General features: G+C 43.5%; 1 protein-coding gene across 1 annotated transcript in view; it reads left to right on the top strand.

Moving 5' to 3' along the window:
* The window catches only part of LOC308075333 (transcription regulator protein BACH2-like), a 78,642-nt gene extending 51,512 nt beyond the window's left edge, over positions 1-27,130 (top strand). Inside the window, exons 2-5 of the mRNA XM_080415148.1 lie at positions 3,715-4,057; positions 10,372-11,913; positions 23,821-24,027; positions 25,727-27,130. Coding sequence (XP_080271274.1) covers positions 3,731-4,057; positions 10,372-11,913; positions 23,821-24,027; positions 25,727-26,221 — 2,571 coding nt within the window. The 5' untranslated portion in view covers positions 3,715-3,730 and the 3' untranslated portion in view covers positions 26,222-27,130. The remainder of the gene's footprint in view (positions 1-3,714; positions 4,058-10,371; positions 11,914-23,820; positions 24,028-25,726) is intronic.

The following is a 27,130-nucleotide window of genomic DNA, read 5'->3' as shown; positions in this document are numbered from 1 at the left end:
CTGTGGTGCTGCTATGGCACCTGAATTCCCCCCTCAGGATCAATTAAGATCTATCCATCCGGCCGACAGTATATAAAGCAATTTCAACATGTCCATTTAGAATCAGATGAATTGTTTTATCATCGTGCCATCATTTTATGATCTTCAAGATTAACCGCTTTAACCCATTAAGACCGGCAACGCATCTGTGGGTCATTTTAAGATTTCTTTGGGCTATTCAAAAATTGCAGATCTGCAAGCTCATAGCGCGGCACCGAGTGCCGCAATGTGAGCTTGTAGATCTGCTATTTTTGAAAAATCTTGAAAGTGTGTGCAAATCATTGAATATACGTATTTTTTTAAGCGAACATTTTAACTAAAATCTTTGCTTCTGGGGATTCTACAAATGTCTTCTAAATCCTAACAGTTTTCTGGAAAAAAAAAAAAAAAACTTATGTTACTATAATTTCAGTGGTTCTCAAACCTTTTTCATGTCAAGGACCACCCAAAATGATATGTATTTGGCCGCAGACCCCCATCTGAAAATATTATTTGGGGACCCAGGGGGGTCCCAAATAATTTGGGGGGGGGGGGGGTCCCCACTCGCCAGATGACAGTGAAGTGACAATTTATGTACTTTTAAGACCTTTTTAATACAAAAAAAAAAAGACCATTACTGCATCAAAAGTAATCAACAAACTATACTATAAAACATAAAACAATAATATAAGAAAGAGGCAAAAATTTAAATAGCTGATCTACAAGCTCACAACGCCTCGCAACGCGAGTCGTTGTGAGCTTGTAGATCTGCCATTTTCACAATATTCAAACTAAATGGGGGGGTCCCCAGTTCAAATATGATTATTTTGGGGGGTCAAGGCCTGAAAAGGTTGAGAACCATTGCTTTAGATGAGTATTTTAGATGAGTGTTTTTGAGGATTTCATCCTCAGCAGCAGGGTTTTTAGCCCCACTGACACTTGTACAAGCATGGTTCCAGTGCGTGATTTCCATTTCAGAAAGCAGCTATTGTGGATTTCCGGCCCTTATCATCTTCAGGGCTTTTGTATATCCATGGCCACAGGATCAAAGGCTTCAGACCAAAGACTATATTGAGTCAGGTGCATTCGAGCTGCCAGCATTGTCTAGTCTAGAAATCCTGCAAAAACAGCATAGGCTTCATGCTCATATAATGTCCACAGAGGCTGTGCTTATGTTTATGAGTCACTTTATCGGTGGCGATATACAAATATTTATCATGTATCACTGTGATCGTACAGTTTCTGTTTTTAACGTTACCAGGTCGAATTTCTAGAGCAGTGGTTCTCAAAGTGGGGTCCAGGGACCCCCAGGGGCCCTTGAGGGGTTCTCAGGGGTAAATTATTGATACATAATAATAAAAACAGGTCTGTAGCTTTGAGAGTTAAGGGGGTCAGTGGTCCTAATACAAACCAAACTGGGGGCCCTTGAAATTGAGACGTCCCAGACTCTTCTCCCTTCTGGCTCCCAAACTATGGAATGAACTCCCCCATTGCAATTAGAACTGAAGACTCACTCCCAATCTTCTGCCGTAATCTGAAGACTCACCTCTTCAGGCTCCACCTCAGCCCGCAGCACTTGCCCTAGCCTTGACGACATTGCAGGATTATGCAAAGGCTAAAATGTAACTTAGATAGCATGTTATGTAGACAGATGCCAGGTCATTGTTGGCCTGGCATCCTATAGTGTGTATAGTTTCAATGTACAGGCTGATGATAGGTTCTTGGTTTACGTATGTATTAGTTATTATTAGATTATTGGTTTACTTATGTATTAATTTATTATTAGATTACTATTTCTATACATTTGACATATTGATGTATTATGATGTATTATATTGTGTCCTTACTTACTGTAAATCGCTCTGGATTAAGAGCATCTGCTAAATGCCTAAACTGTAAACTGTAAACAATACCCGGATGCGAATGTTGTTAATCATTACTAATCGTACTAGTAGTACTACTACTACTACAAACGGTACGATCAACAACATTCCACTGGAAGTTTTGGATTCTCACAACGAACCAACTTGGCAAGCGCCAGGCATGCAATGCTCATTTGGTATGTTCTTGCACTCTATTTCAATGACGTGACGCGCACGTCGCTTAACACCTACACTGCAAGTCACACAATAGACAATTGATATGCATCTAGGCTTATTCCTATGTTAATACGCTAGGTGTGAGTCGGGAGCCTTTGAAAACTTTGTTGAGGTGCAAATTTAAAGTAGTTTTAAATCTATGCGTGTGCCTGCGTGTGCTCCTGGTCAAATAGGTTCCGGCACGGCGTGCAAGGCCGTCCAGTGAGCATTGCACCCCTGGCAAGCGCAGACGTTTCTTCGAAAGCACCGCAGCTGCATTTTTAGGGTCGTCCGTTTACAGCTGTTGTCCTCCTGTCACCATGCGAGTTAGCAGCAATGACACAGTGCCGTTGTGAAAGTCATGGTTCAGCCTGTTAGTGCACATATCACAGATATCACAGAGCCGTTGAAACTGCTGTTTGTGTCTTGAGTGCATCCACGCCACGTGAATATTATGTGGAGATAAAGCAGTGAAATTGTTTTCCGACGCGAGGTTGATTTTTCCGCTGTGAATAAAAGCATCAACCTCTATGGATGAGATATCAACAAGTTAATAGTTTAATGTGAAATACCGACCTACGCATTTTCAGATTGTTTATTCGTCATGTTCTCGCCGCTCTTCAGCCCCTTCCTCAATAAAAAACAGACAAATCATCTTCTCGTGCTCTCTGCCTTACCACGCTGTGAGGCTCCATCCTTTTGTCTCCTCTCCTTCTCTGTCATATTTTCCTTTTGACTTTAGATTTTTCAAAAGTCAAAAGATGCGTCTAAAGGTCTGGTTATAAAGAGCAGGTGCACGTCTGAAAGGTTCTTGAGCGGTGGGTGCTCGGTTGAACAAACAACTAATTGAAAAATAACCAGCCAAGTGGGAAAACACATAGCGGCACTCTGAAAATGAAAGATGCAAGATATAAAGGCTCAGATGCTAAACGTGTTTCGGTCATTAGTCTTCCTCAGAGAAGATACTGTACAAGGGCCCAAAGGTGTTAGATTTTTTACTTTAGATCAGGGTTCCCCAATTACTTTTCCCCAAGGGCCAAATTATGTCTCGGGTACCAAGCCAAGGGCCAGGGGCATTGTGCCCGCGCGCAATCGTTTTTTATTAATTTTGTTGTACATACTGAAAATCAAAATAAGTCCAGAATCAACAATTTACTTACAGATGTGTTTGGTAGTCTGCTTGAACAGTAATACAGATTTTTTTTTTTTTCAATTTTTTTTTTATGACAGGAGTCGTCGCGGGCCGGACAGTTGCCTCTCGCGGGGCGCAAATGGCCCGCGGGCCGCCTATTGGGGAACCCTGCTTTAGATTATTAGATTTATTTTAACCTGTTTCTTTCCTATGTTTTCTCCTTGCTCTCTGCCCCTGAGCCTTTTTTTATTTATCCCTTTTACCATGTATTGTTTTTCATTTTGACAAAAACAAAAAAAATCTCCATGGGTTCAAGGCTTCATGGGGTGTGGAATTGATAGAAAATAAGTAATTTTTGGGGTGAACTGCTCTTTTTAAAGAGCTCCTTCGTCACACTTTTTTTGGACATCCAAGCACTCCAGACTTTTTTTTTTTTTTTTAAGTTGATTCTGATTCTCTCTCTCTCTCTCTCTCTCTCTCTCTCAGGGTGCAAGCGGGAGGGATGTCGGCTGGCGAGGAGCATGCCGGCGGCGGCGGCGACGACGCGGCCAGCGGGCGGGGCCCGAGGGCGGCGGCGGCGGGGGGGTCGTCGGCGGCCGCGCCCATGTACGTGTACGAGTCCAAGGTGCACTGTGCCAACGTGCTGCTGAGCCTGGAGGAGCAGCGGCAGCGCGGCATCCTGTGCGACGTGACGGTGCTGGTGGAGGGCCGCGAGGTGCGGGCACACCGCGCCGTGCTCGCCGCCAGCAGCCGCTACTTCCTGCAGGCGCTGCTGGGGCACGGCGGCGGCGGCGGCGAGCCGGAGCCCGTCATCAGCCTGCCGGACAAGGTGAGGCCGAGTTGATGCCGCGCATACATTAGAACAGTGGTTCTCAAACCCTTTTGTGCCAAGGGCCCCCAAATTGATGTTTTTGGGCCGCGGACCCCCATCTGAAAATGTATTGTGCCAGGGACCCCCAGAAGAGAAGATTTGTGTTACATTTTTCAAAAATAGCAGATTTACAAGCTCGCGCTGTGAGCTTGTACATCTGGTACCCTGACAAGCACTTGCTTCACATGGTCACATGCTACATACTCACAACGCGAGGCGTTGTGAGTATGTACAGTAGATCGTCAATTTTCAAAATGTTTGTTTTTGTCTTAGGTCGTACATTTATATATAGAACCATTGACAAAGTAATGGTCTTATTTTATTTATTTGTAATTTTAGAGGTATTAAAAATCAGATATATAGCAGATATACAAGCTCATAGCAAGCTCATAGCACGGCACTCGTGCCGCGCCATGAGCTTGTAGATCTGCTTTTTTTTTTTATTGTGAAAATGTGTGCAAATCTTTGAATATATATATATTCTTTTAAAGTGAACATTTTTAAAAGTCTTTGCTTCTGGGGGGTCCCCGGAACAAAATATTTTGAGATGGGGGTCGGCGGCCAAATACATATCATTTTGGGGGTCCTTGACATGACAAAGTTTGAGCACCACTGATATAGAAACATATGTTTTTTTCAGAATACTTTTGCGATTTAGAAGACATTATGTAGAATCGGCTTCAGGTCTTAATGGGTTAAGGGGTCTTCAATGTTTTTCAGGCCAAGGACCTCTTAGCTGATCCTTGCAACTTAGACTTTCAAAGCTAGCTCACCATAGCTTTGATGCATCATAGATGTTTTTATTAAATGTGTTGTTTGTTTACGCATCATCTTCGCTAATAATGTTGGATTCATGTTATTGTGTATTTCCATTAAAAAAAAGGTATAAAATAGGGCTGAAGTGGTTAATGTATGCTTTATAATGTAATAATTTATATATATGCAAAGTAACCAGTAATAAAGTTTTCAAATAATTGTAGTGGAGTAAAAGTACAATAGTTGCCTCTGAGATGTAGTGGAGTAGAAGTAAAAGTATAGACAATTGGAAATACTTAAGTACAGTACTCGAGTAAATGTACTTAGTTACTTTACATATAGTGGCACACTGCCCCCTAGCCCCCCAACCTGGCATTGGCATGCGTTAATGTGCATCCACATTCTTTTTGGTGGGGAACAGAGATTGGATTTCAACGTGGCATGCTGGGAATTCAGGATGATGACGGGCGTACATGTGTTCAGGCCATATAATATCTCTGAACACAACCCAGATGCCAGCCTCGTGTTACTGCCAGATGTAAGGTGGGCGAGAGGGCTGCATACAAATACATGCAAATAAAGACACCCATACGCAGGGACATAATGTATACACGCACGGCTTTAGGCTATAGCGACATCATGGTGCAACACAGTATAAATTAGGCTTAAACGGAAACTTTGCCGATATTCAACCTAAATCCTATTGTTCTGTTGTGAGAGGAGGTCAATGATATAGTGTGGCAAAAAAACAACTACCCTATGTCTTCTGTGTATTTCTCTGTGGAATGTTGAAACAATGTCGTCCAACATTGACATTGATTCACGTCTTCGGGTGTACATTCCTTATGTCCGTTGATGTCGGTAGCACTGAGCGCGGTTTTACAAATTGCACATGGTTCGTCCAAATGACGACGTGTTTGTATTTTTTTATTTTAACAGGAAGAAATCCCTTTTACAAAGAGAGACCTGGCCAAGATAGCAGCCATATAAAACAACAAAAATCACATCAAAATACAACATAATTATGCAACATATACGTACGTCGTACGGTATACATACGTATACTGTATGTAAATCCACAATAAAAACATGAAGAAAGCTATAATTCAACCATTTGGCCTCTCAAGAAAAACAATGACATGGCGTTTGACATCATTGATGTTGTGACGTCAAAACTGTCTTGTGTATATTCTGCACAGAATTACACAAAAGACTGGGTACTTTTTTTTTGCCACACTATACTATTGATACTCCCATATCAGAACAAAGGGATTTAAGTACAATGGAAATAAGTCACTGACATTATTGTGTATTTATCCCTGACATTTCTGTGAGAAGCATGTAACCTGTTTTTTTTTTTTTAACTATGACGTCTAATAAATCAAATCAAAGAAAAAAATTATTGAAGTTTCCCCTCAAGTCTCCCCTTCTCTCTCTCTCTCTCTCTCTCTCTCTATCTCTCTCTCTCTCATCTCTCTCCCTCTCTCTCCTCCCTTTCTGTCACAAATAAACACAGACAGTCTATTGAAGCAATGTGATTCAGAAAGCATAGATAGACTCGGGCGCTGGTGGTGAAAAAATAATTTTAAGCATACAGCACACACAGTTGTTGGCAGTATCACTTGGGTGTATTGGCTCTCTCCATATAGGCTTCACGTAGCTTATATGCGGTGCCTTGCAGGTACACACACTCGGTTGTATACATCACATGAGAAAACAGGTGCTCCTCAGGGAGAGTCACTGTACAATAGTCAATAGAGTCTCCCTACAGCACCTCGACAGCTGTGCATTTGCCTGAGAGTTCACTGTATGAGTCATACAGTGTTCATTTGTCCCATTTGTAACGCAGAGTTAAAGGTGCAATAGACATCATTCAACCACTAGATGTCGCATTTACTGACGCCTCTGCTCTGACGCATATGGTTCGTTATTTCGCACACGTGGTTTATATTTCAGTTTTATTGCTTTTATTCATTGGTTCTTGCTCTGTCCAGTACTGTGTTTTTTTGTGATATTATGTTGTTTTTAAAATGATTGTTTAACACTCATAATAATCTTTTTTTTTGGGGGGAAAGCAATTATTTTATTCCTTTTTAAAATGTCTGTGGATGTATTATTTTCTTTTTTTGTTATTTGATTACTTAAAATGTTATCGATATGACCTCTGAATGAACGCTGGGGATTTTACAGTGTAGAGGTTCACAGAGCATTCAGAGACAAGGTTGGATATCGCAATACCATGGAAGTGAATGAGAGAAGGTTATGGTTCGCCTCTTCTAGGGCTGAAATGATTCATTATTTTCTTAGCGTTTATTCTCTTTTTTTAAAGATATTTTTGGGGGCTTTTTATGCCTTTATTGATAGGAAAGTAGGCTGCCAGGAAATGGGGAGAGAAATGGGGGGGGAGACACACAGCAAAGGTTGTCGGGATCAGGAGTCGAACCCGCGACACACTGTCAAGCTGGATATGCGCCTGAACCGCTAGGCCAGCGGGCTCCCCCATAGCGTTTATTCTATCGTATCGATAACCTGTTTTATTAATTGAATACTCGAGAATATATATATTTTTTTTTTCTTCACATTTTGTATATCTTCGACGAAACAAGCGCCATCGCACAAAGGTGCAAACAATTGTGACAATAGCAATCTACAACGCATCGTTGTGAGCTTGTAGACCTCCTATTTTCATTTTATTTTTATTTTTTAACTTTTCGCCTATAATGACATGACAACGACATTGATTAAATGATCAATTATCGAGCTTTTAAAAAAAAATCAAATCGATTAGTTCCATCAACTGTTGTACGCCTATTTGCCCCAGAAACACGACGTGTCTGCCTGTCTTGTCTATCCGCCGTTCCCGAGAACACATCCGGGTGTGAACGTTCACAGCGTTGTTGTCAAGTCTCTCGTTTTTCTGTGTCTCTGCCTCCGTCCGCCGCAGGAGCGGAGCGGCGCGGCTGATCCCAGTGGCTGACATTAGCATATAATGGCCCAGATCTGTCATATTGATTAATATGTCTCTTTGACTCCACCTCGTTCAGTAATCACAAGCAAACGCCTCGACCGCTTTACGAGTCAAACTCCATCCGACTGGTGGGGAAGCACGGCTTCACGTTCCCACCAGCCCACCCCACACCACACTCTCCTCTCTCTTTAAAGCACTGGTTCTCAACCTGTGGGTCGGGACCCCGAGGGGGGTCCCCACGTGATTTTTTTGGGGGGTCCCCAGATGACAGTGAAGTGAAAATGTATGTACTTTTAAGACCTTTTTGATAAAAAAAAAAAAAAAAAAAACTTGAACATTGAGTTTTCATTGTGATACCGATAAATGGTAACTTAAAGTACTTAAAGTCGATTGATTGATCATTAAAATAAAAATGTATGCGGCCCAGCCATCTGAGCACTTAACACGCCAAGGGAGCTAGCTCTCTTGGCGTTGCTTGTTACCTGCCGGTCTGCCAAGCTGGCGATCAGAGTTCGATCCCAGCTCGGTGCAACTTTACAATATGTACAGTACCACTTCTTCTCTTCTCTTCTGTTCTCTCTTGTCATCTCATCTCTTCTCTCCTCTCCTCCCCTCTAATTTGCATTATTTATTGAATGAACAGTTGGATAGCTGACACGAAAAAACAAACAAAACAAAAATAACAAACATTCCATCTCTGTTATAAGGGCCTCCTGCAGTATCAGCAGTGCAGAGTGCAGTTTCAGCACCACACTCCTAAGACCACATGTCTAGCACCCGGAAGTGTGCATCAGCTAATAGCTAGCTAGTGCTATACCATTTATCGTTATACAAAAAGGTAATTAGGTAAGGTATTATTTTTTATAAATATATATATATTTATATTTTTTACAACATATGCAAAACAAGGCAGGCACGCCCGAGCATGCCGCTAGGCCTCATGTGTCACTGAGCCATCCAAGCTGGCAAACCGCGATGGATGGCTATACCCTATAGGTTATCATCACCTGTTTTGAAATTGCACACGTGAAACAAAACGAGCACTCCCACCGTCCCTGACATACACGGGGTGTTCAGTGTCTTAAACACATTAAAACCGGGAAAGCATCTGTGTCATTTTACACTTTTTCTTTGGTTTATCTCGAAAATGTGTGGAAACAAACCTTGGCAAGAAAAAACTACTGATTTAGAAGGCATTTGTAGAATCGCCTCAGGTCTTAAAATGAGCACTACCCTATTTATTTTTCTAGAGACTTTTCCCATGGTCATCCAATTCGCTAGGTGATGCTGTTGCAAAAAGAATAGGGCGTTGGGAGTGTTGAAACGGCGGTCTTAGATACTGGAGGAACGCCATACTCCAATTGAACAATGGATTCTGGGGTGCTGTTGTCAATTACAATTTCCTCCATTTCCCTATTGATTCAGACTGGAACTTGGAAATGACTTCCCAATAACCAGACCTCATGCTTTCTCTCTCTTCACAGTTCACACCACCTCTGTTTCGCTTATATTCTCTCTCTCCCTCCTGGTTCTCATTAGTCTAGTAGTGGTGGTAAGCGATTGTGGAGCTTTCGCCTGGCTCCTTTTGTGCTCTCCGAGAGTCTCGCTTCAGCACGGGAGGCAGCTGCTGATGCCAGCTGAAAATAGACTTATACGCGCTTCTGCGCGTGTGCGCACGATTGCACGTATATGTGCACACACGCACAGAGATGCACATACCGTGCACATGTGCTTGTCCACACAGAAACACGTACTTGTACGTACACACGCAGACACACACACACACGCACACGCACACACACACACACACACACACACACACACACACACACACACACACACACACACACACACACACACACACACACACACACACACACACACCTGCCTTGCTGGCGGAAAAAACAGAGAGCTGGGTGCGTGTGTGTGGGGGTGGGGATGGTGTGTGTGTGTGTGTGTGTGTGTGTGTGTGTGTGTGTGTGTGTGTGTGTGTGTGTGTGTGTGTGTGTGTGTGAATGTGGGGGGTGAGCTAAGGGGATCTGAGCAAAGGGAGAAGATGGAGACAGAGATGAGGAAGACAGGAGAACATGGAGAAACCGCTGACTGACTTGTACAATAACACATTGGTAGAGGAGAGAGGTGTCAGCTCTGCTTCAGCCATCTGCCATCACGCCGCCTCTTTCGCCCCAAAAGAGTCAATTCGAACATGGATTCAACCAGACAATATTTGAGGCACCTGCCTATACTGATACTTGATTGTGGAAAATGTCCTTTTTTACGACTTGCATAAGCCACCTTAAAAAATATAAATGTTAAAATGTACTTTTACAATTTCCCTTTGTTCACTGTGATAAAACACAACATTCTATAAAAATAGCGGTTATTCTTTTAACCGCATGAACCCTAATTTGGTTTAGAGGAAGAAATGGAGGGGATCAAGTACAGGGCCCTGGTTAAGTAGAATAGAATGTCTATCATCTGACATTTGTTTCACAGCTTCACTACCCTTCTTCCGTAATACGTATTGAATTGTCTCGTTCCTCTCCAGGTGACGGCCGAAGGCTTCGCCCCGCTGCTCCAGTTCGCCTACACGGCCAAGCTGGTGCTGAGCAGGGAGAACATCCGCGAGGTCATCCTGTGCGCCGACTTCCTGGGCGTCCACAACCTGGAGGACTCGTGCTTCCGCTTCCTGCAGGCCCAGCTACAGAACGACAGCCAGCAGCACGCCAGCAACGGCAAGGAGGCGCACGAGGACGACGAGGACGACGGCGACATCACGGCCGAGCACGACGCCGTCTCGTCCATGGAGGTGCCCGGGGAGTTTCCGCTGGAGGGCGAGATGGGGCGGCAGGCTGATCACGAAGCCGGGCTCCCGCGGTGTCCCAAGTACAGGAGGTATCATCAACTCAGCGACAAGCACAACGGCGAAAACCATCACGGCGGCGATGACATCTCGGCCGGCCGCGCGGCCGCAACCAGCCCCCACCGGCCACACGCGCTCCTCACCCCCTCCAGGATCAAAGAGGAGCCCTTCGGCTACGAGGCGGAAGAAGGGGACGACAGGGAGGGCTGTCCGCCGGAGCTGTGCGCCGCCGAGGAAGTCCTGGAGATGGAGCTGGAGGTGGAAGGGGGCCCCGTGGCGGCCGAGCACTCCCCGGGCCGGGGCTCGCCTTCCTCCTGCCTGCGCTCCTACCTCCAAAGGGGGGGCCTGGACCTCAGCACCGTGCCCAGCTCCACCATCCAGCAGCTCCTCACCAACAGACTCTCCCTGAACCACTACAGGGAAATGGTCAGAGAGAGGGACACGGGGGCATCTCAGGGCTACTGCCAAAGGGACCGCAAGGGCGGCTCGGTGGGCCGAGCGTCGCCTCCCGCGCACATTACCGCCGTGGGCGTGGGCGCCCGCGCCGAAGGGCTGGCGGCGTCCAAACCCGCTTCCTGCGAAGGCTTCTCCAAACAGGAAGCGGAGCTCGACCGGCGCAGCGTCATTTTCTCCTCGGCGGCCGGCGAGCAACACGGCGCGCCGGCCCACAGCTATGCCGAGCGGAAATTTCTAGAAAGGGACCCGCTAGAGGGCCAGAAAGGGTCTCTCCCCGGCAGTCAGAGCTTCTCGCTGTCTCCCGTTTCCTCCTCCGCCTCGTCCCTGCTGGCGCACGGGGACCTGCCCCTCTCCGGACGCTCGCGCCCCACCACCAGCTGCCCCGTCCCCATCAAGATGTCAGCCTGCTCCCCTCCTCCTCCTCCTCCCCCCCTGGAGCCCAGGACCCGCACCTCCAGCTCCTGCTCCTCCTTCTCCTACCTGGAGGACGGGGGCAGCGGCAGCTCGCCCTCCAGTCTGCCCCAGTTTGACTTCTCCTCTTCCCCGCGCTCTTCCGGCTCCGTCTCCGGGCTAGCCCACTGCCTGGCCGGGGCGGGGGGCGAACAGAGGAAGGCCGGCGGCGGTGCGGAGGTCATCTTTTCTCAGGGTCGCGCCAAGATCAAGTGCGAGCGAGGGTACGGGGCCAACGGGGCCAATTCTAGTGATGATTCTGGTTCCTTCTCGGAGGGAGACAGCGAGAGTGGCATCGCCAGAGACTCAAGTTGCCCTGAGGTCAGTATGGTGGTTCTGCCCACAGCAATGCCATGGTCCTGTTCTTGTTTTGTTTGTCAGATCAGTGTTTTCCCGACAATGGGTCGGGACCCATATGTCGCAAGTACAAATATTTGTTTTTAAAAAAAAATATTTTTTTATATTATTTCAAAAGATTTTCAAAACATATATATTTATATGTATTTTTTTTCTCCAGATTTCTTTGTATAATTTTGGATTTTTTTTCAAAAGAATTTCATTCATTTAAAATAACAACTAAGAAATTCCATAAAAAGAAAAAAGAAATACTTTTAACACATCAAGTGCCAGAGGTCTTTTAAAACAGGGTACATCCAGGGCCAGCGTTTCTTACCGTTTACGCCGATCGTTTTAGAGCTGCAAAAGCCTCCACGAGGACCCGGATGTAAACAAAGGGTGTCTGGGCGATGGCCGAGGGTCCCGTCTAACGACTGGAACAATAATATTTCGAACGCGATCCGCCATTGCAGAGTGATCGCCTGTCGAAAATGGCTTGTTTTCACCACTGTAAAAAAAGTATGGAGATATGGACCTTTTTCTCCAAATCCTAATTGGAGCGGACGGAAGTGACGTTTTCTGGGCTCATGTCACACCTGTCCATTCCATTTTACAGGGACCTTGGATCATTCCAAAGTTGCGTTAAAGTGCCCCTTGTGGAAAAAGAAAAAATATATAAAATAATTGAAAACACGTAGATTGTCTCGCACTCGACGGGTGTATTTGCAAACACGTAGATTCTCGTGTTTGGCACTCAATGTGTTAAGAAGTAGTGAAAATAGCTTGTAGATGTGTTATTTTCATTAGTTTGGGTCCCGGGGAGACATTTCTCTTTTGGGTCTCCAGCTAAAAAGTTTGGGAACCACACTGTGTTGGATAACTTGAGAAAGGATCGACAGATTCTCATTAAACTTGGTGGGAATGATCAGTAGACGGCCCCAAATATGTGATTAACTTTTGGGTCAAAAAGGTCAAAGGCCAAGGTCACAACTGAGCGATGTAGAACAAGAGATGTTGGTGTGGGCCAGTTGCCTTTGTTTAATTAGTGGTAAGCTTAATTTATGACCAGTCGCACAATGGTGATGCCTGCTGAAAATAGCAGACCAAGGTCACAACGCATCGCATCCACAAGGCGGTGTGAGCTTGTACGTTGGCTATTTTACACCACCGTGTGATGTATCAATCAGGCATTAGCTTAGCCCCCTGTTTTAGTCACAGATTCTTAGGGCTTAGTCTGGAAATGTATTTGAAATCTGGATTAACCCTGGAGCAGGGATCTTCAACGTTTTTCAACCCAAGGTCCCCTTAGCGGAGAAAGAGATGAAGCAGGGACCACGTCCCTTCATAGCTTCATGGACTTTTTTTCAGCACATTATCTTTTCTGTTAACATGTCGAATTCATGTTAATGTGTATTTTTTAATATTTAACCACTTAAACCCACAATACTTAGTAGACTTCACCTTTAGCTCTGTACTTGGTCTGCGTTTCCCCCCTCTGCGCCAAATCTCTACAAGCTCACAAAGCAGAAGTGGTTCATGTAAAATCCCGGACCCCCTGTTGAAGACCCATGCCCTGGACGTTATCCTGCTACTTCTTCATTTGATGACCAGGTCATCGGTTAATAGGAGACTCCGCCGATCATCAAATTATTGGCTTAAGAATGCGACAAAAACTGAAAAAAAGTCTTCGTGGGGTGTGTAATTGATAGACAATAAGTATTTTTTTTATGTGAACTACTTCTTTAAGTGTCACGTCCTGCTAACTTACTTGTATGGCAAATACAGTAGCTCCTATGTGATGATTTTATACACAAGAATGTGTTTTGGACTTAATTTATTCCATCCACCCTTACCTAGAATCTCTGTGTGAATCAAAACGTTTTTGATGCTCTAGACCTAAAATTAGATGTAGATGAAATTCTCATGAAGCTTGAAATATCCAAACAACTTTGGCTTATTTGCTTGTTCCTTGTCCACAATCCCATTCAAGCGGTGAGTGCTAGCGGCATGAATGCTAAATGCGTATCCCCCGCTTACTGCCAGGTCCCAGTGGGCTTTAACCCATTAAGACCGGGAACGCATCTGTGTGTCATTTTTTTGATTTCTTTGGGCTATTAAAATATAGCAGATATACAAGTTTGTGCCGCGCTATGAGCTTGTAGATCTGCTATTTTTGAAAAATCATGAAAATGTGTGCAAATCTTTGAATATATATATTTTTCAAAGCGATTTTTTTTTACTCAAATCTTTGCTTCTGAGGATTCTACAAATGTCTTCTGAATCCTAACAGTTCTTTTGTTTAATTTTTCATGTCAAGGACCCCCAAAATTATATGTATTTGTCCGCGGACCCCCATCTTAAAATAGTTTGTTACAGGGACCCCCAGAAGCAAAGATTTGACTTAAAGTGTATATATATATATTCAAAGATTTGCACAAGTATTTCACGATTTTTCAAAAATAGCAGATCTACAAGCTTGTAGCGCGGCACTCGGTGCCGCGCTATGAGCTTGTATATCTGCTATTTTTGAATAGCCAAAGAAATCTAAAAATGACACCCATTCTTTCCCGGTCTAAATGGGTTAAACTTCAGGATTTCTTAGTGATTGCAACTGGTATATCTGGCCGTCTCCACCTGCACCGAAGACCCATTACTCACCCTGACTTTGAAGAAAAACAGGCTAATGATGGTTATTTTTGTATGACAGCATGTGAGGGTTTCCTACAAATGGCTTCCGTGTGAGATTCAGCGAGAGGCTCTGTGTTGTTGGCGATAAAAGTTTCCTCTAATCTCTTGTTAGGATATGATGCTTTTATTTGAACTTCACAAACACGTTGAGTTAGATCCCCTCATTTTCGATGCTGGCAAATGAGATTGAAAATTAGCTTCTGAAATTGCCTCAGTGAGTCAATTTCAAAAAGAACAAAAGCAAGCTGTCCTAGATAGAACAGAGAGAGTTCATTTTGGGAGCCTGGAGTACATGACAGTCCTAGGAGCATTTGTGACAAGACGTGCTTTTGTGATAATTGATGCTAATGTTCTAGCTCCGCCAGAAGTTAAGCGGCAGCTTATTCAGCAGGGCTTTGCAGATAAAATGCTGATCATGTCTCAACAGTTTGAATTTAGGCATTTAGTAGACACTGTCTCTTATCCAGAGCCACTTACAAAGTGTGAGATTGGAGTAAGATGGCATGAACCCTAATCAACAAACAACAGCGTAAATGTTCACATAAACACTGTAGAGCACTGTTTCCCAAACAGTGGGTCGGGACCCATCTTTGGGTGGCGGAACTACTTTTTATGGGTCGCGAGTAAATATAAAAAAAAAATCAGTTTACATTAAAACAAATATTATTTCAAAAGATTTAAAAAAGTGTAAACAAAAATACTTTTCATCAAATAAAAACAATTCCAACATTTTTCAAAAGTATTGCATAAATCAAATGAAAAAAATCTAATCATTTCCATATACATTTTTAAAAAGTTTAAGAATTCGTGAAAATAGCAGATCTACAAGCTCACAACACGGCGCAAAGCCGCGTTTGTGAGCTAAAGAGTTTGTTTGAGCTTTGAGTTTGTTTTTGAGCTAAAGTGTTTGGGAACCAATGCTGTAGTGCCAAGAAAAACATTTAAGTGCTACAAAGTACCTAGGATATCAAGAAAGAATACCTAAGAAAATGTAAATACATTGTTAGGCAGTCATGTTGTAACTATATATAGTGGTGGTCAGGTTCAATATTGGTTCAAGTAGGGGGAGGCCTGTAGGTGTTTCAGTCTCTCTTACTGTAAATAAGCTTTAGAGAGCGGTTTAGAAGATATTTATGAATGGGAATTCTCTCAATAAAGAGCACCATTTAATGGAAGAAAAATACAGTCAGTAGGAGTCAGACAGTAGGAATTACAGCAATAGTATTCTTCACTATGTATATATATATATATATATATGTGTATGCACAAAATGTGCATACACATTGAACTGATTATATTTTTCAATTTTCTTCTCAATGTGTACTGCGGTCCCTGCAGTGATGGAAGAAGTACTCACATGTTTTACTTAAGTAAAAGTATCAATACTGCGATGTAGATTTACTCTGTTACAAGTAAAAGTCCTGTATTAAAAATGTACAAGGTACAAAAGTATCAAAATATACTAAAAGTACCAAATACCAAAGTAAAAGTACTTATAATGCAGAAATGTCTCATTTCAAGTTTTCTAAATGTATAAAAATCTAGCAGAAAACAATATCTACTAGCTCACAATGCGTCCCATCGCGACACATTGGGAGCTTGTAGATCTGCTATTTTCAAATAGCCAAAATATATATAGGGCTGAAGTGGTTAATGTATGTTTTGAAATAATAATCCAAATCTACAAAATAGTAACTAAAGTTAAAGTCAAATAATTGTTGTGAAGTAAAAAGTACAACATTTGCCTCTGAGATGTAGTGGAGTAGAAGTAAAAGTCCTGAAAATTGAAAATACTCCAATAGAGTAAAAAATCCTCAAAGGTGTGCTTAAGTACAGCACTTGAGTAAATGTACTTAGTTACTTTACACCACTGGTCAGTGGGTCCCTGTCATTACAAAAACCCACTGTCGGCCTGGGGAGGATAGCTATTAGCTACACATGGGCCGTGTTCCAAATGGCTCACTAGTTCACTACTCACTAGACAGCAGAGTGTTTCCAGTTCACTGTGTAAGGAACGAGTCAGCAAAACAACTAAAAGGTGTTTGAAGCACACTAGATAGGCTATCCCATAGTCCCTTGTGTGTGTCTCCATGCTCTGCTGCCAAGCAATATATGGACCCTTTTCACAGCAGACATTTTGATGGGGTAAACGCAGCTGAAGGTAATAATGGCTGTGTGTCTCACAAACAGAAGGCAACTGCCAGCTGCTTCCCTGCTCGATTAGCCACTGTCCTTCGAAGACAACGTTTACGTGTGTGCGTGGAGGTACCTGGAATTGAATGTGATTGGAGACAGGCTTCCAAGCAGAGTTGAAATTAACTAAGTACATTTATACAAATGCTGTACTTGAAGTGTAATGTTGAGATACTTTTACTTAAAGGACGACTTCACCCATTTTCAATGTATCTTCATATAATTGGTCCTCACTAATGCTCATTATAACGTGGCACCATTTTTGTCTACTCAGTCTGTGTCTCAGAGGAGGGCTGTGGACAATGCAGAAAACCGCCTACCAGTGACATCATCTATGGGGGAATCCAAGCTAATAGAAACGGCAGGCTTTCTATTCCTGGAAAGTTAGCATGCTATAATGAAAGCCATAAAAATCTAAATAAATTTCAACAAGAAAGCAACAAAGAAAGACAAATGTATTAGGGAAAAAACACAAAGAAAAGGCTAAGACTAAGGAATGGAGAAAAAAACAAACAGTGGACTGGTGAGAAAGGGGGTGGTGGAGTTAGCTGGGGAAAGCCATATTGAAGAGGTGGGTTTTGAGAGCGGTTTTGAGAGTGGTTTTACTTGAGTGTTTCCATTTTTCAATACTGTATACTTTTACTCCACCACATCAGAGGCAAATATTGCACACTTTACTCCACTACAATCATTTGAAAACCTTAGTTACTAGTTACTTTTCAGATTTCGATTATTATTACTATAACTAGTCTACTGAACAAGTCAGCAGTGTTGCCATGTCCGCTTATTATAAGCGAGTTTGGGCTTGTTTTTCTGTAAAGTTGCTTGTAAATAGAACCAGTTTTACCAACCAACATTTTCATTTCAAGGACATGAACATTTGTCCGCAGACCCCCCCCTTCTGAAAATATGTTGTGCCAGAGACCCCCATACAAGATTTGTGTGGATTTGAAAATATTCCACAATTTTCCCCTTTTTTCAAGATTTTTCTTGTGAAAATAGCAGATCTACAAGCTCACAACGCGTCGCATCGCGACCCATAGATCGGCTATTTTCAAATATCCAATCATGCTCATGTGGTCTGTAGTGGCTTCTTTTGGGCTTGTTTTCATAGACGTGGTTGCTTATTTCTCACGCAAACACTGGCCATGGGGTGTCCATTCACTTCTTTTCACTGGACAAGGAATTTCACGCATGGAGGTGAACTGAGGCAGGCTAAAACATGTGGCACATCAGTAATGACAGGAAGGTCTGTGTTCTCAGTGGGGTTAGCATCTTTATGATCTGATAATAAGCAATGTTCACAGCTAATAGCGCTGAGGAAGTGCCGTTGCTATTTTTGGTTACCTTCCTAAATGTATCCTAGGTTGCTCAAAACAGCAGCACTATGTAACTTTCCTCTTCTACCCCGGATTTGAACCCGGTTTCCTGCGCAAGTGCTGAAATGCTTACCACTGAGACAATAGAGCCTGCTTGCTCAGCCTGCTTGCTCAGGGGATAAATTTAATCTTGACCATGAGGTCAAAATTTGTGTCAGATCCTGTGTCTAAGTGAGGCATGACCTTTGACACTATCTAAATGTCTAAATAGAAGTGCAGGGAGACAAAATACAACTAAAAATCTAAAATGACACACAGATGCGTTCCCGGTTTAAATGGGTTAACATACTCTACCATACAGATTGGACAAAATTACATTGTATTCATAAAAGAAAGTGACGTAGTGCTGCTTTAGTTGAATTTTTTATGAGTTGGGTTATAAGTTATAATGCGGTATGTGTTGCTTGTGTCATCATCAACAAGTGGCTCATGGTTTTCAGTGTGAACAGAATGAATGAATCAGTGATATTCTTTCAAAGGGCCTCGTAGGTGTGATTTACAGCTCCGACTATTCTTAGACAGCTTTGTCTCCTTGGAGAAATCGCACACACAAACACACATAAACACACATGCACTCGCACAACCACACTCTGTGGAATTGGAAGAGTGCTATGTCGTTGCCATAGCGATGGCTAAGCACATTCCATATCTGGTGGAGATATGAGATGTGTTCTTCACTGATGCAAACACACACACGCGCGCGCACACACACACACACACACACACACACACACACACACACACACACACACACACACACACACACACACACACACACACACACACACACACACACACACACACACACACTGACATATGCAGTATTAGCTATATCGGATTTTGTTTCTGGTCTGAAAGTGAGTCAGTATGTGGATGAGTAAGTACTGAAACGTGTGAGAGAGGGTGAATTTATTCTAACATGCTATTTTTAGTACATATAGTCATGCAACTTGAAGGCAAACTTTAGATGGGGGAAAATGTGTCAGTTCTCGCTATGGAAACCCATAAGAGAATTGCCACTGATGTATGTGACACTTTGGTCATTTTGTAGTTCATAATTGAGCACACAAGCGCATTCTTGTACCGCTTTTTTCTCCCTAATTTAGTCGTTATGCCAATTTTTACCTCCCCACACACATTTCTGTATTCTATACTGACTCACCTGCAGTGAGGAGCCCCCACCAGGAGGACGTAGACAGAGCCTTTGTCCTACTCCTCCCGCCCAACACTCCCTGCTGACAGGTGCCGCCCCAGCCCGTAGGAATACATGCAATGACTATCATCAGCCTCCCCGCCCGGCTTCCCTCCCCCGAACACGGGCCAATTGTGTTCGTATAGACACTCGACAAAGCTTTGCCCAGGCTGGATTCGAACTCACAACCTCCGCGCCACCCAAGCGCCTCAAAGAATTTGTTTTACATAATTTACACAGAACCATACGTATAGGCTCTGTGCATAACTGTATTCCCAGGTTAGCCAAAGTTGGCATACCCATTTCTAGTTCTGGTTGAGTTTCCCATCGCTTCTCTTGATTGGTGCAGCAGCAAATTTCAACCAGAAACACACATTACACCTTCATAATGTGCACAGCTAGTAACTTCATAAATTATTATGAATACGAATATGGTGAGTTAATTACAGTGGGTTAATGGCAAGAATGCTTCATAAATAATAATGCTCTTAATTTGTCAAAAAAACGAATGGTCCAGTTTTTGAGCTGCACTTCAGTCTTTGATAAATCCTTCCGTAGTTTAGATCACAGCATGCGTGTTTATAGGTGTGTGTGTGGTCTAAAGGTGTGTACGTGGGAGAGCGGGTTACCTGCATGCGTGTGTGTGTGTGTGTGTGTGTGTGTGTGTGTGTGCACGTGTTCCATATTACTCCACTGTGTGTGTGTGTGTGTGTGTGTGTGTGTGTGTGTGTGTGTGTGTGTGTGTGTGTGTGTGTGTGTGTGTGTGTGTGTGTGTGTGTGTGTGTGTGTGGTCTTGTCCTAGTTCCGTGCCCTGACCCAGTTGTCTTACCTAGAGAGCGGACAGGCTCACCACAGGACGCCCCGTAGCCAGGTGGAAGGTGTCCTCCTGTCCCCCCAGCCCCTCCACCATCTGCTCCTCTCACCAACCCCCCCCCACCTCAAACTGGGACACTCTGTCCAGGCCAAAATACCCCCCCCCCCCTCCCCACCCCCAACTTCTCATTGGCCCACTGGGGGCTGTTCCAGGAGGCTCCGCAGCACACAGCGTTAACTCACTTTAGGGCTGGGCAATTAATCCATTTAGACCGAGAACGCATCTATGTGTCATTTTTAGATTTCTTTGGCTATTCAAAAAATAGCAGATCTACAAGCTCAGCTTATAGCAGATTTACAAGCTCATAGCGCGGCACTCGGTGCCGCGCTATGAGCTTGTAAATCTGCTATTTTTGGAAAAGAATCGTGAAAAATGTGTGCAAATCTTTGAATATACATTTTTACTATCGACTAAATCGATTAATCTGATTAACCACTTAAGTAGAAGTATCATAAATGACTTATTTGTCCAAGGGTGGTTTACAAATATTGTGGAAAATGCGTTGTGAACTTGTAGATCTGCTATTTTAACTACATATATGTTTACGTAGATGTATGTTTGAAGTCCTATCCCCTGGCCTACTGTACCTCACACTAATTCACAGCCGCGCGTGCAGCAGAGTACAGAAGTGTAACCGACTCGACACCAGCTCCTCCACACTCCAGCAGACCTACAGCACATTGAAATCAAAACCAGAGCACTAGACAGAGAGAGAGAGCCAGAGAGATGAGGGAGAGAGAGAGAGAGACAGAGAGAAGATGTAGAGAGAGAGAGAGAGAGAGAGAGAGAGAGAGAGAGAGAGAGAGAGAGAGAGACAAAGAGAAGATGTAGAGAGAGAGAGAGAGGAAAGGAGGGAGAGGGGGGCATACAGGAAGCGAGAGAGAGGGAGGTAGAGAGAGAGGCAGGGATTACAAAAGGAGAGAGAAATGGGGTGGAGGGAACAACGTGAGATAGAAAGAGAGAGAGAGAAGAGACATGGGGGATTTACGACTGTCTGAGAGCTCACTCTGTTATTCTAACCTTATTATGTGACGGGTAGGAGTCACTACGCTAAATATAGAAATATATCGAGGAGAGAGAGAGAGAGAGAGGGAGGGAGGGGGGAGAGAGACAAACGGTGTGAGAGAGAGAGACACAAAGAGGAGACGGAGGAAGAGACAAATGAATGGAGCCACATGCAGAGAGAGGTGGAAAGATGGAGGGATGAGGGAGAGAGATAGGAAGTCATACAGGGGAGAAAGAGAGCGCTCCTCTCCTCTCTCCTCTCCTCTCCTTGTCAGAGTGAATGACTTCACTTCCTGCATAGAGACAACAAAGTGCCATTCACCCTGATAGGTAGAGTTCATTAGCTGATGTAATGAAAACATTTAGCAGCGGCCTCTTCTGAAGACAAATGGAGCATAGTAGAATAGGATAGATTTACAATGAAGACCTGAGGCTGATACTACAAATGTCTTCTAAATCAGTAGTTCACGCACTTTCAAGATTTTTCAAAAATGTTCAAAAATAGCAGATGTACAAGCAGCACAAAGTGACGCGCTGTGAGCTTGTGTATCTGCAATTTTTTTTATAGCCAAGGCAAAAATCTGAAATGACACAGGTGCTTTCCCGGCAGTGTTTTTGTTGACTAAAACTAAAAGACTAAAAGACTAAGACTAAATCAGAATTAGCTGCAGTGTTCATTTTGTTGACTAAGACCAAGACTAAAAGACTACGATTTTGATATTTAGTCGACTAAGACTAGACTAAGACTAAACAATTTCAGATGACTAAAATAGGACTAAAACTAAATTGTGTGTTATTCAAAAGACTTAAGGTCACACCGGGGCGATTTTTTTCATGCGAATAATACGTTTTTTTTTTAAACCTTATAAAGTCAATGCAAGCTTCCACACTAGTTTCGCGGAGCGAAAAAAGCGTCTTTTAATTATTCGGAACGAGTCAGAATTTTGCGTATATTCGCATATTCGCCGGTGTGTAACCGCCTTAAGACTAAGGCTAAATCCGAATTTGCTGTCAAAATTAACTCTGTTTCTCGGTTGTAATGGGCTAAAACAGATACAAAGTACAATACATGACACAATACACAACATGTTTCAAGTTAGTGTTCATTTTCATCATTTGGTGTTGTACTGTATATGAGGATTTTTTTTATGAACCTAGTCCAAAAAAAGAGGTAGCTACTAATAGATTAATGTCAACTTTCATTGACTTAACAGAGACATCACATTATCGCTGTGATGTCAGTATGTCAACTCAGCATCAATTATTTACCTCATCCAACCCCTGATTGCAATGTCACGCGTGTTAGCATAGTGAATAACAAATCAGCCTTATTATGCCTGTTTGGAATGAATGAAGGCTGCCTTTCACATTTTACTGTAAACTAAGCCATGTGTTGCAGCTGGTGAATTTGATAGACTGGTTTATAGTGACACCTAGTGGGCGCAGGGGCACATTGTCCTTCATTCAGTAACATCAGTAGGTCTCGCATACCACGACTATTAACACTGACGGGAACAGGACAGCCTAATGGAAAAGAAGAAGTAGTATACTATTATTTGCATTCCTGTCACTAAGTCATTCAACTTGTTTGATTTAATGCAGTCTCTAAAACATACTTCTCGTGATTTATTTCCTTGTCTCATGTTTTGTTATTATATATTTATTTAAGCATTTTAGATGTATCGATGTGTTTGTTTCTGGTTTTGTGGTTTCGGTTCATACTTTGACTGCAGAAATGACATAAACTATTGTATCTGATCAATCTATCGAATTATCTTATCTTGTCTTATGTTATCTTTTATCATTAGGTGAATTCATACAGTAAAATACAATAGATTATAGTGTTGAATAGTGTTAATATTGTCAGCAATTTTTGAATAAAATTCCATTTCGTTTTTGAAATGTAATGTTTTACTTTTGGTCCAGTTTTAGTTGACTAAATATGATGCGATTTTAGTCAACTAATCCTACAGTTGATTTAGTCGACTAAAATGTATTTTGGCAGGCCTCTTAATGCCTGATTTATACTTAGCTGTGTGTCGAAAATAGCCGATCTACAAGCTCACAACGCGTCTTTGTGAGCTTGTAGGTCAGCCATTTTCGGAGCGTGACACCCGTGCGCAGCCAAGCATAAAATGACTTGTCTTAGTTCTACTGGATCTCTTCTCCTCCAGTCCCTCCCTGACATTTAGTCTAGTTTTTATTTGTTGACGAAATTGTCAATATATTTCGTCATAGTTTTTTTATTTCGTTTTTATTACGTTTTCGTCAGTGAAAAAAGGTAGACGACGAACATTTTTTGTCATAGTTTTAAGTCGACAAAATTAACCTGTTAAAACCGGGAAAGTGTTTAAATTTTTAGAGTTGGCTATTCAAATACAGCAGATATACAAGCTCACAGCACGTCACCGCGCTGCGAGCTTGTACATCTGATTTTTTTGAAAAAAAAAAAAAAATCAGAGCTTGAGAACCACTGATTCAGAGGGCATTTGAAGGATCGGCCTCAGGTTATTTAACGCTGGTGTTGAACCATGTTGCCAACCAACCGTCTCTCTCCCCAGGTGAAGCTGCCCTTCCCGGTGGATCAGATCACCAACCTGCCGCGCAACGACTTCCAGATCCTCATCAAGATGCACAAGCTGACCTCAGAGCAGCTGGAGTTCATCCACGACATACGCCGCCGCAGCAAGAACCGCATCGCCGCCCAGCGCTGCCGCAAGCGGAAGCTCGACTGCATCCAGAACCTGGAGGTCGAGATCCGCAAACTGGTAGGGTGACACAGCCACGCACGCATGCACGCACGCACGCACGCACGCACGCACTTTTTTATTGGGTCATTTTATCGTCTACTCAGGCTTTTGTGTTTCACCCCAGACAGACAGTTTTTAAGTTGCTTGATTCAGTATTTAGATATTTGATATTTATTTTATCAGACCCCTTCCTATACAAATTCATTGTAACTTCAAACTCCATTTGAACCATGATAGATTCATCGTAAACACCTGTCCTTGGTTCTGGTGACTGATATTGTCTTTCTAATACGTGAGTAGACCGTGTTCTTTCAATTACTTTTTTCATTTATTTGTAATATTTTCTATGGAAAATGAAAAAAATTAAATACTATAAAAAAGTAACACACGGCCCCACTCAGATATTAGGAGGGCAGGATGAGTCACCAGAACCAAGGACGGGTGTCTTTGATGACTTTAACATGTGAAAGGCACGGTGGCGCAGTCGGTAGCGCTGTCGCCTCACAGCTAGAAGGTCCTGGGTTCGATTCCCGCCGGGGATGCTGTGGGCACTGAGGGCGTGTCTTCTCCTCCACGTCATCAGCGCCCATACCCTAGGTGGGTTTGGCGAAAGGGCCTACTCTGTGTGGAGTTTGCATGTTCTCCCCGTGTCTCCTAGGGTAGTTAATACCCTCACAAAAACATGTAGTAATCCTGGTCGCTATACCGCCTCCCCCATGACAGCCGGGGCGCCTGATGGAGGGGAAGGGAACTGGTTGGAATAACGTGTTCCTTCCACGCGCTACGTTCAACCAGGGAAACTCCCCCCTGTCAGGTGACAAGAAGGTCAGTTGGCTCTCATGCCTGAAGGAAGCATGAGCTCGGCCCTGGCCTCCCTACTGTGGGGGACTGGTGTAGTGCTGGTGTAGGGCTGGTGTAGCGCCCAGGATCACTTAGGAAATTGGCACCGGGTGAAAAAAATGGGTTACAAAAATCGCGGGATAAAAATTTAAGTAAAAAAAAAAAAAACATGTGAAAGTAGACAGGGAGGTGCAGGGCAGCCAGGACATTTTTTAAAAGTGAAATATCCCTTTAAGACCTGAGGCCGGTTCTATAAATGCCTTCTAAATCAGTAGATTTTTCACAAATGTTTCAAAAATAGCAGGTGTACAAGCTCGCAGTGCAGCACGAAGTGACGCGCTGTGATCTTGTATATCTGCTATTTTTGAATAGCCAATGCAAAAATCTAAAATAGGGTTGCTGTGATCTAAAATGACAAAAATCTAAAATGCTTTCCTGTTTTTAATGGGTTAAAGTTGTTTCTTGAAATGTCAGCACCATATCTACTTCAAAACTGCACTGTAATATATTCCATGTTTTATGGCCTTTGCGCCTTTGCACGCGCGCGTGTGTGTGTGTCTAACCTAAACCCTAACCTTAACCTCAGTAAAACTATGCCTAACCCTAACCTAAACCCTAACCTTAACCTGGGTAAAACTATGCCTAACCCTAACCTAAAACCTAACCGTAACCTAAACCTCAGTAAAACTATGCCTGCCAGGAAGCCAATCAGACACAGGTAGGGCGGGTCTATGGGTGGATCTTCTTATAACGTTGGCGGAATCCATAATTCATCTTCCCAGGCGGCCTCTCTACCCACTCAGCGATGGCCGCCACAAGGTGCGAAGTAGGCTTATACATATCCACCATTGATACTCAGCATCCTGTGTCCCAACAGGTGTGTGAGAAGGAGAAGCTGCTGAGCGAGCGCAACCAGCTGAAGGTGTGCATGAGCGAGCTGTGGCAGAACCTGTCCTACCTCTCCCAGGAGGTGTGCAGGGAGGTGCAGGGCAGCCAGGACAAGAGCGCCGCCCTCGCCGCCCAGCATCACCCGGCCCTCCATCACGGCCCGCGCCCGGCGGCGGGCGCCGTCGTCTCCGCCAGCATCGACCTCACATCCAACCCGGGGTCGCCCGCAGAGTCCGAGGAGGGTTCCGCCGGGGGCTCCGCGTCGCCCGGACGCGACCCGTGTCCCGTGGACGCGGGTCGCGGCCAGGGGCAGGAGGATCCGTGCGGGGTAGAGGCGTCCGGTCACGGTCAGAGGAACGGAGAGTCTCCCCTGGAGAGCGGGTCGAACGTGGATACATGTAGCCCCACTGTAACGGTGGACTTCTGCCAGGAGATGACTGAGAAATGCACAACAGACGAACAGAAGATGGGAGACTGCACTTAATGGTTCAAAAGGTGGCTTGTCCTAGAAACACATAACTTCCTCTACCTTGATATTTGAAGTACATTTGTAGTTGTGGTTTTGTTTTCTTGTTTTGTAAAGGATGACACTAGAGTTGTCTTATCAGCAATACTGTTCAACAGGTATTTTTTGGACTGGTTACAATAATAGCACTGGCAGCTTTCTCTCTCTCTCTCTCTCTCTCTCTCTGTCTGTCTGTCACTCTCTCTCTCTGTCTCTCTCTCTCTCTCTCTCTCTCTTGTTGTCTCTTTCTATCTTTCTCTTCTCTGCTTCCCTCCCACTTTCGCGCATCACGGGAGGTTAAACTCAGGAATTCTCAGAATGTTCACCAATGTCCATGTTGAAAATGTACATGCACTTTACTTTAGAGTCCTGTTGGTACTCGATAATTACATTTTTTTTTTCAAATAATATATATATACACATGGGGCCAATTTAATCTAATTTAATCTCATGGCACTTCGTTCAGGTGTACAAATTCAAAGTACAAGTAACGTAGATTAAAAGCCTATCAAATAGGTTCTTGTTGTTTCATTTAAATTAAGGTTTTTTCAGTAAAGTGGTAATTGTCCAGTGACACAGGACTTTAAGGTAAAATGTTACCAAAGGTAATGTATTTGTAAAATTGTACATTAAGAAGAAATCATCGGACGAGCTCTCATTATGCAACGTTTCCTTTGTCAGACTTTCACTCCCCCCCCCCCCCCCGTGCAAAGACGGCGGCTAGTTACACATTCCTCTTCTGCCTTTTTTCACGTCTGTGCTCGGAGAAAGAGCGACACATGGGATGGATACTGTAAAACCAGAGAAGAAGGACACATGCATGTAATGTTGTTCTTTGCTAGAACCTTCTACAGCTACCTGGCCATGATATACGTACGTATAGCGTCT

This window comes from Gymnoscopelus braueri, assembly GCF_963280865.1.
Source record: "Gymnoscopelus braueri genome assembly, chromosome: 19".
Classification (NCBI taxonomy): Eukaryota; Metazoa; Chordata; class Actinopteri; order Myctophiformes; family Myctophidae; genus Gymnoscopelus; species Gymnoscopelus braueri.
This window is presented reverse-complemented; position numbering and strand designations above follow the sequence as displayed.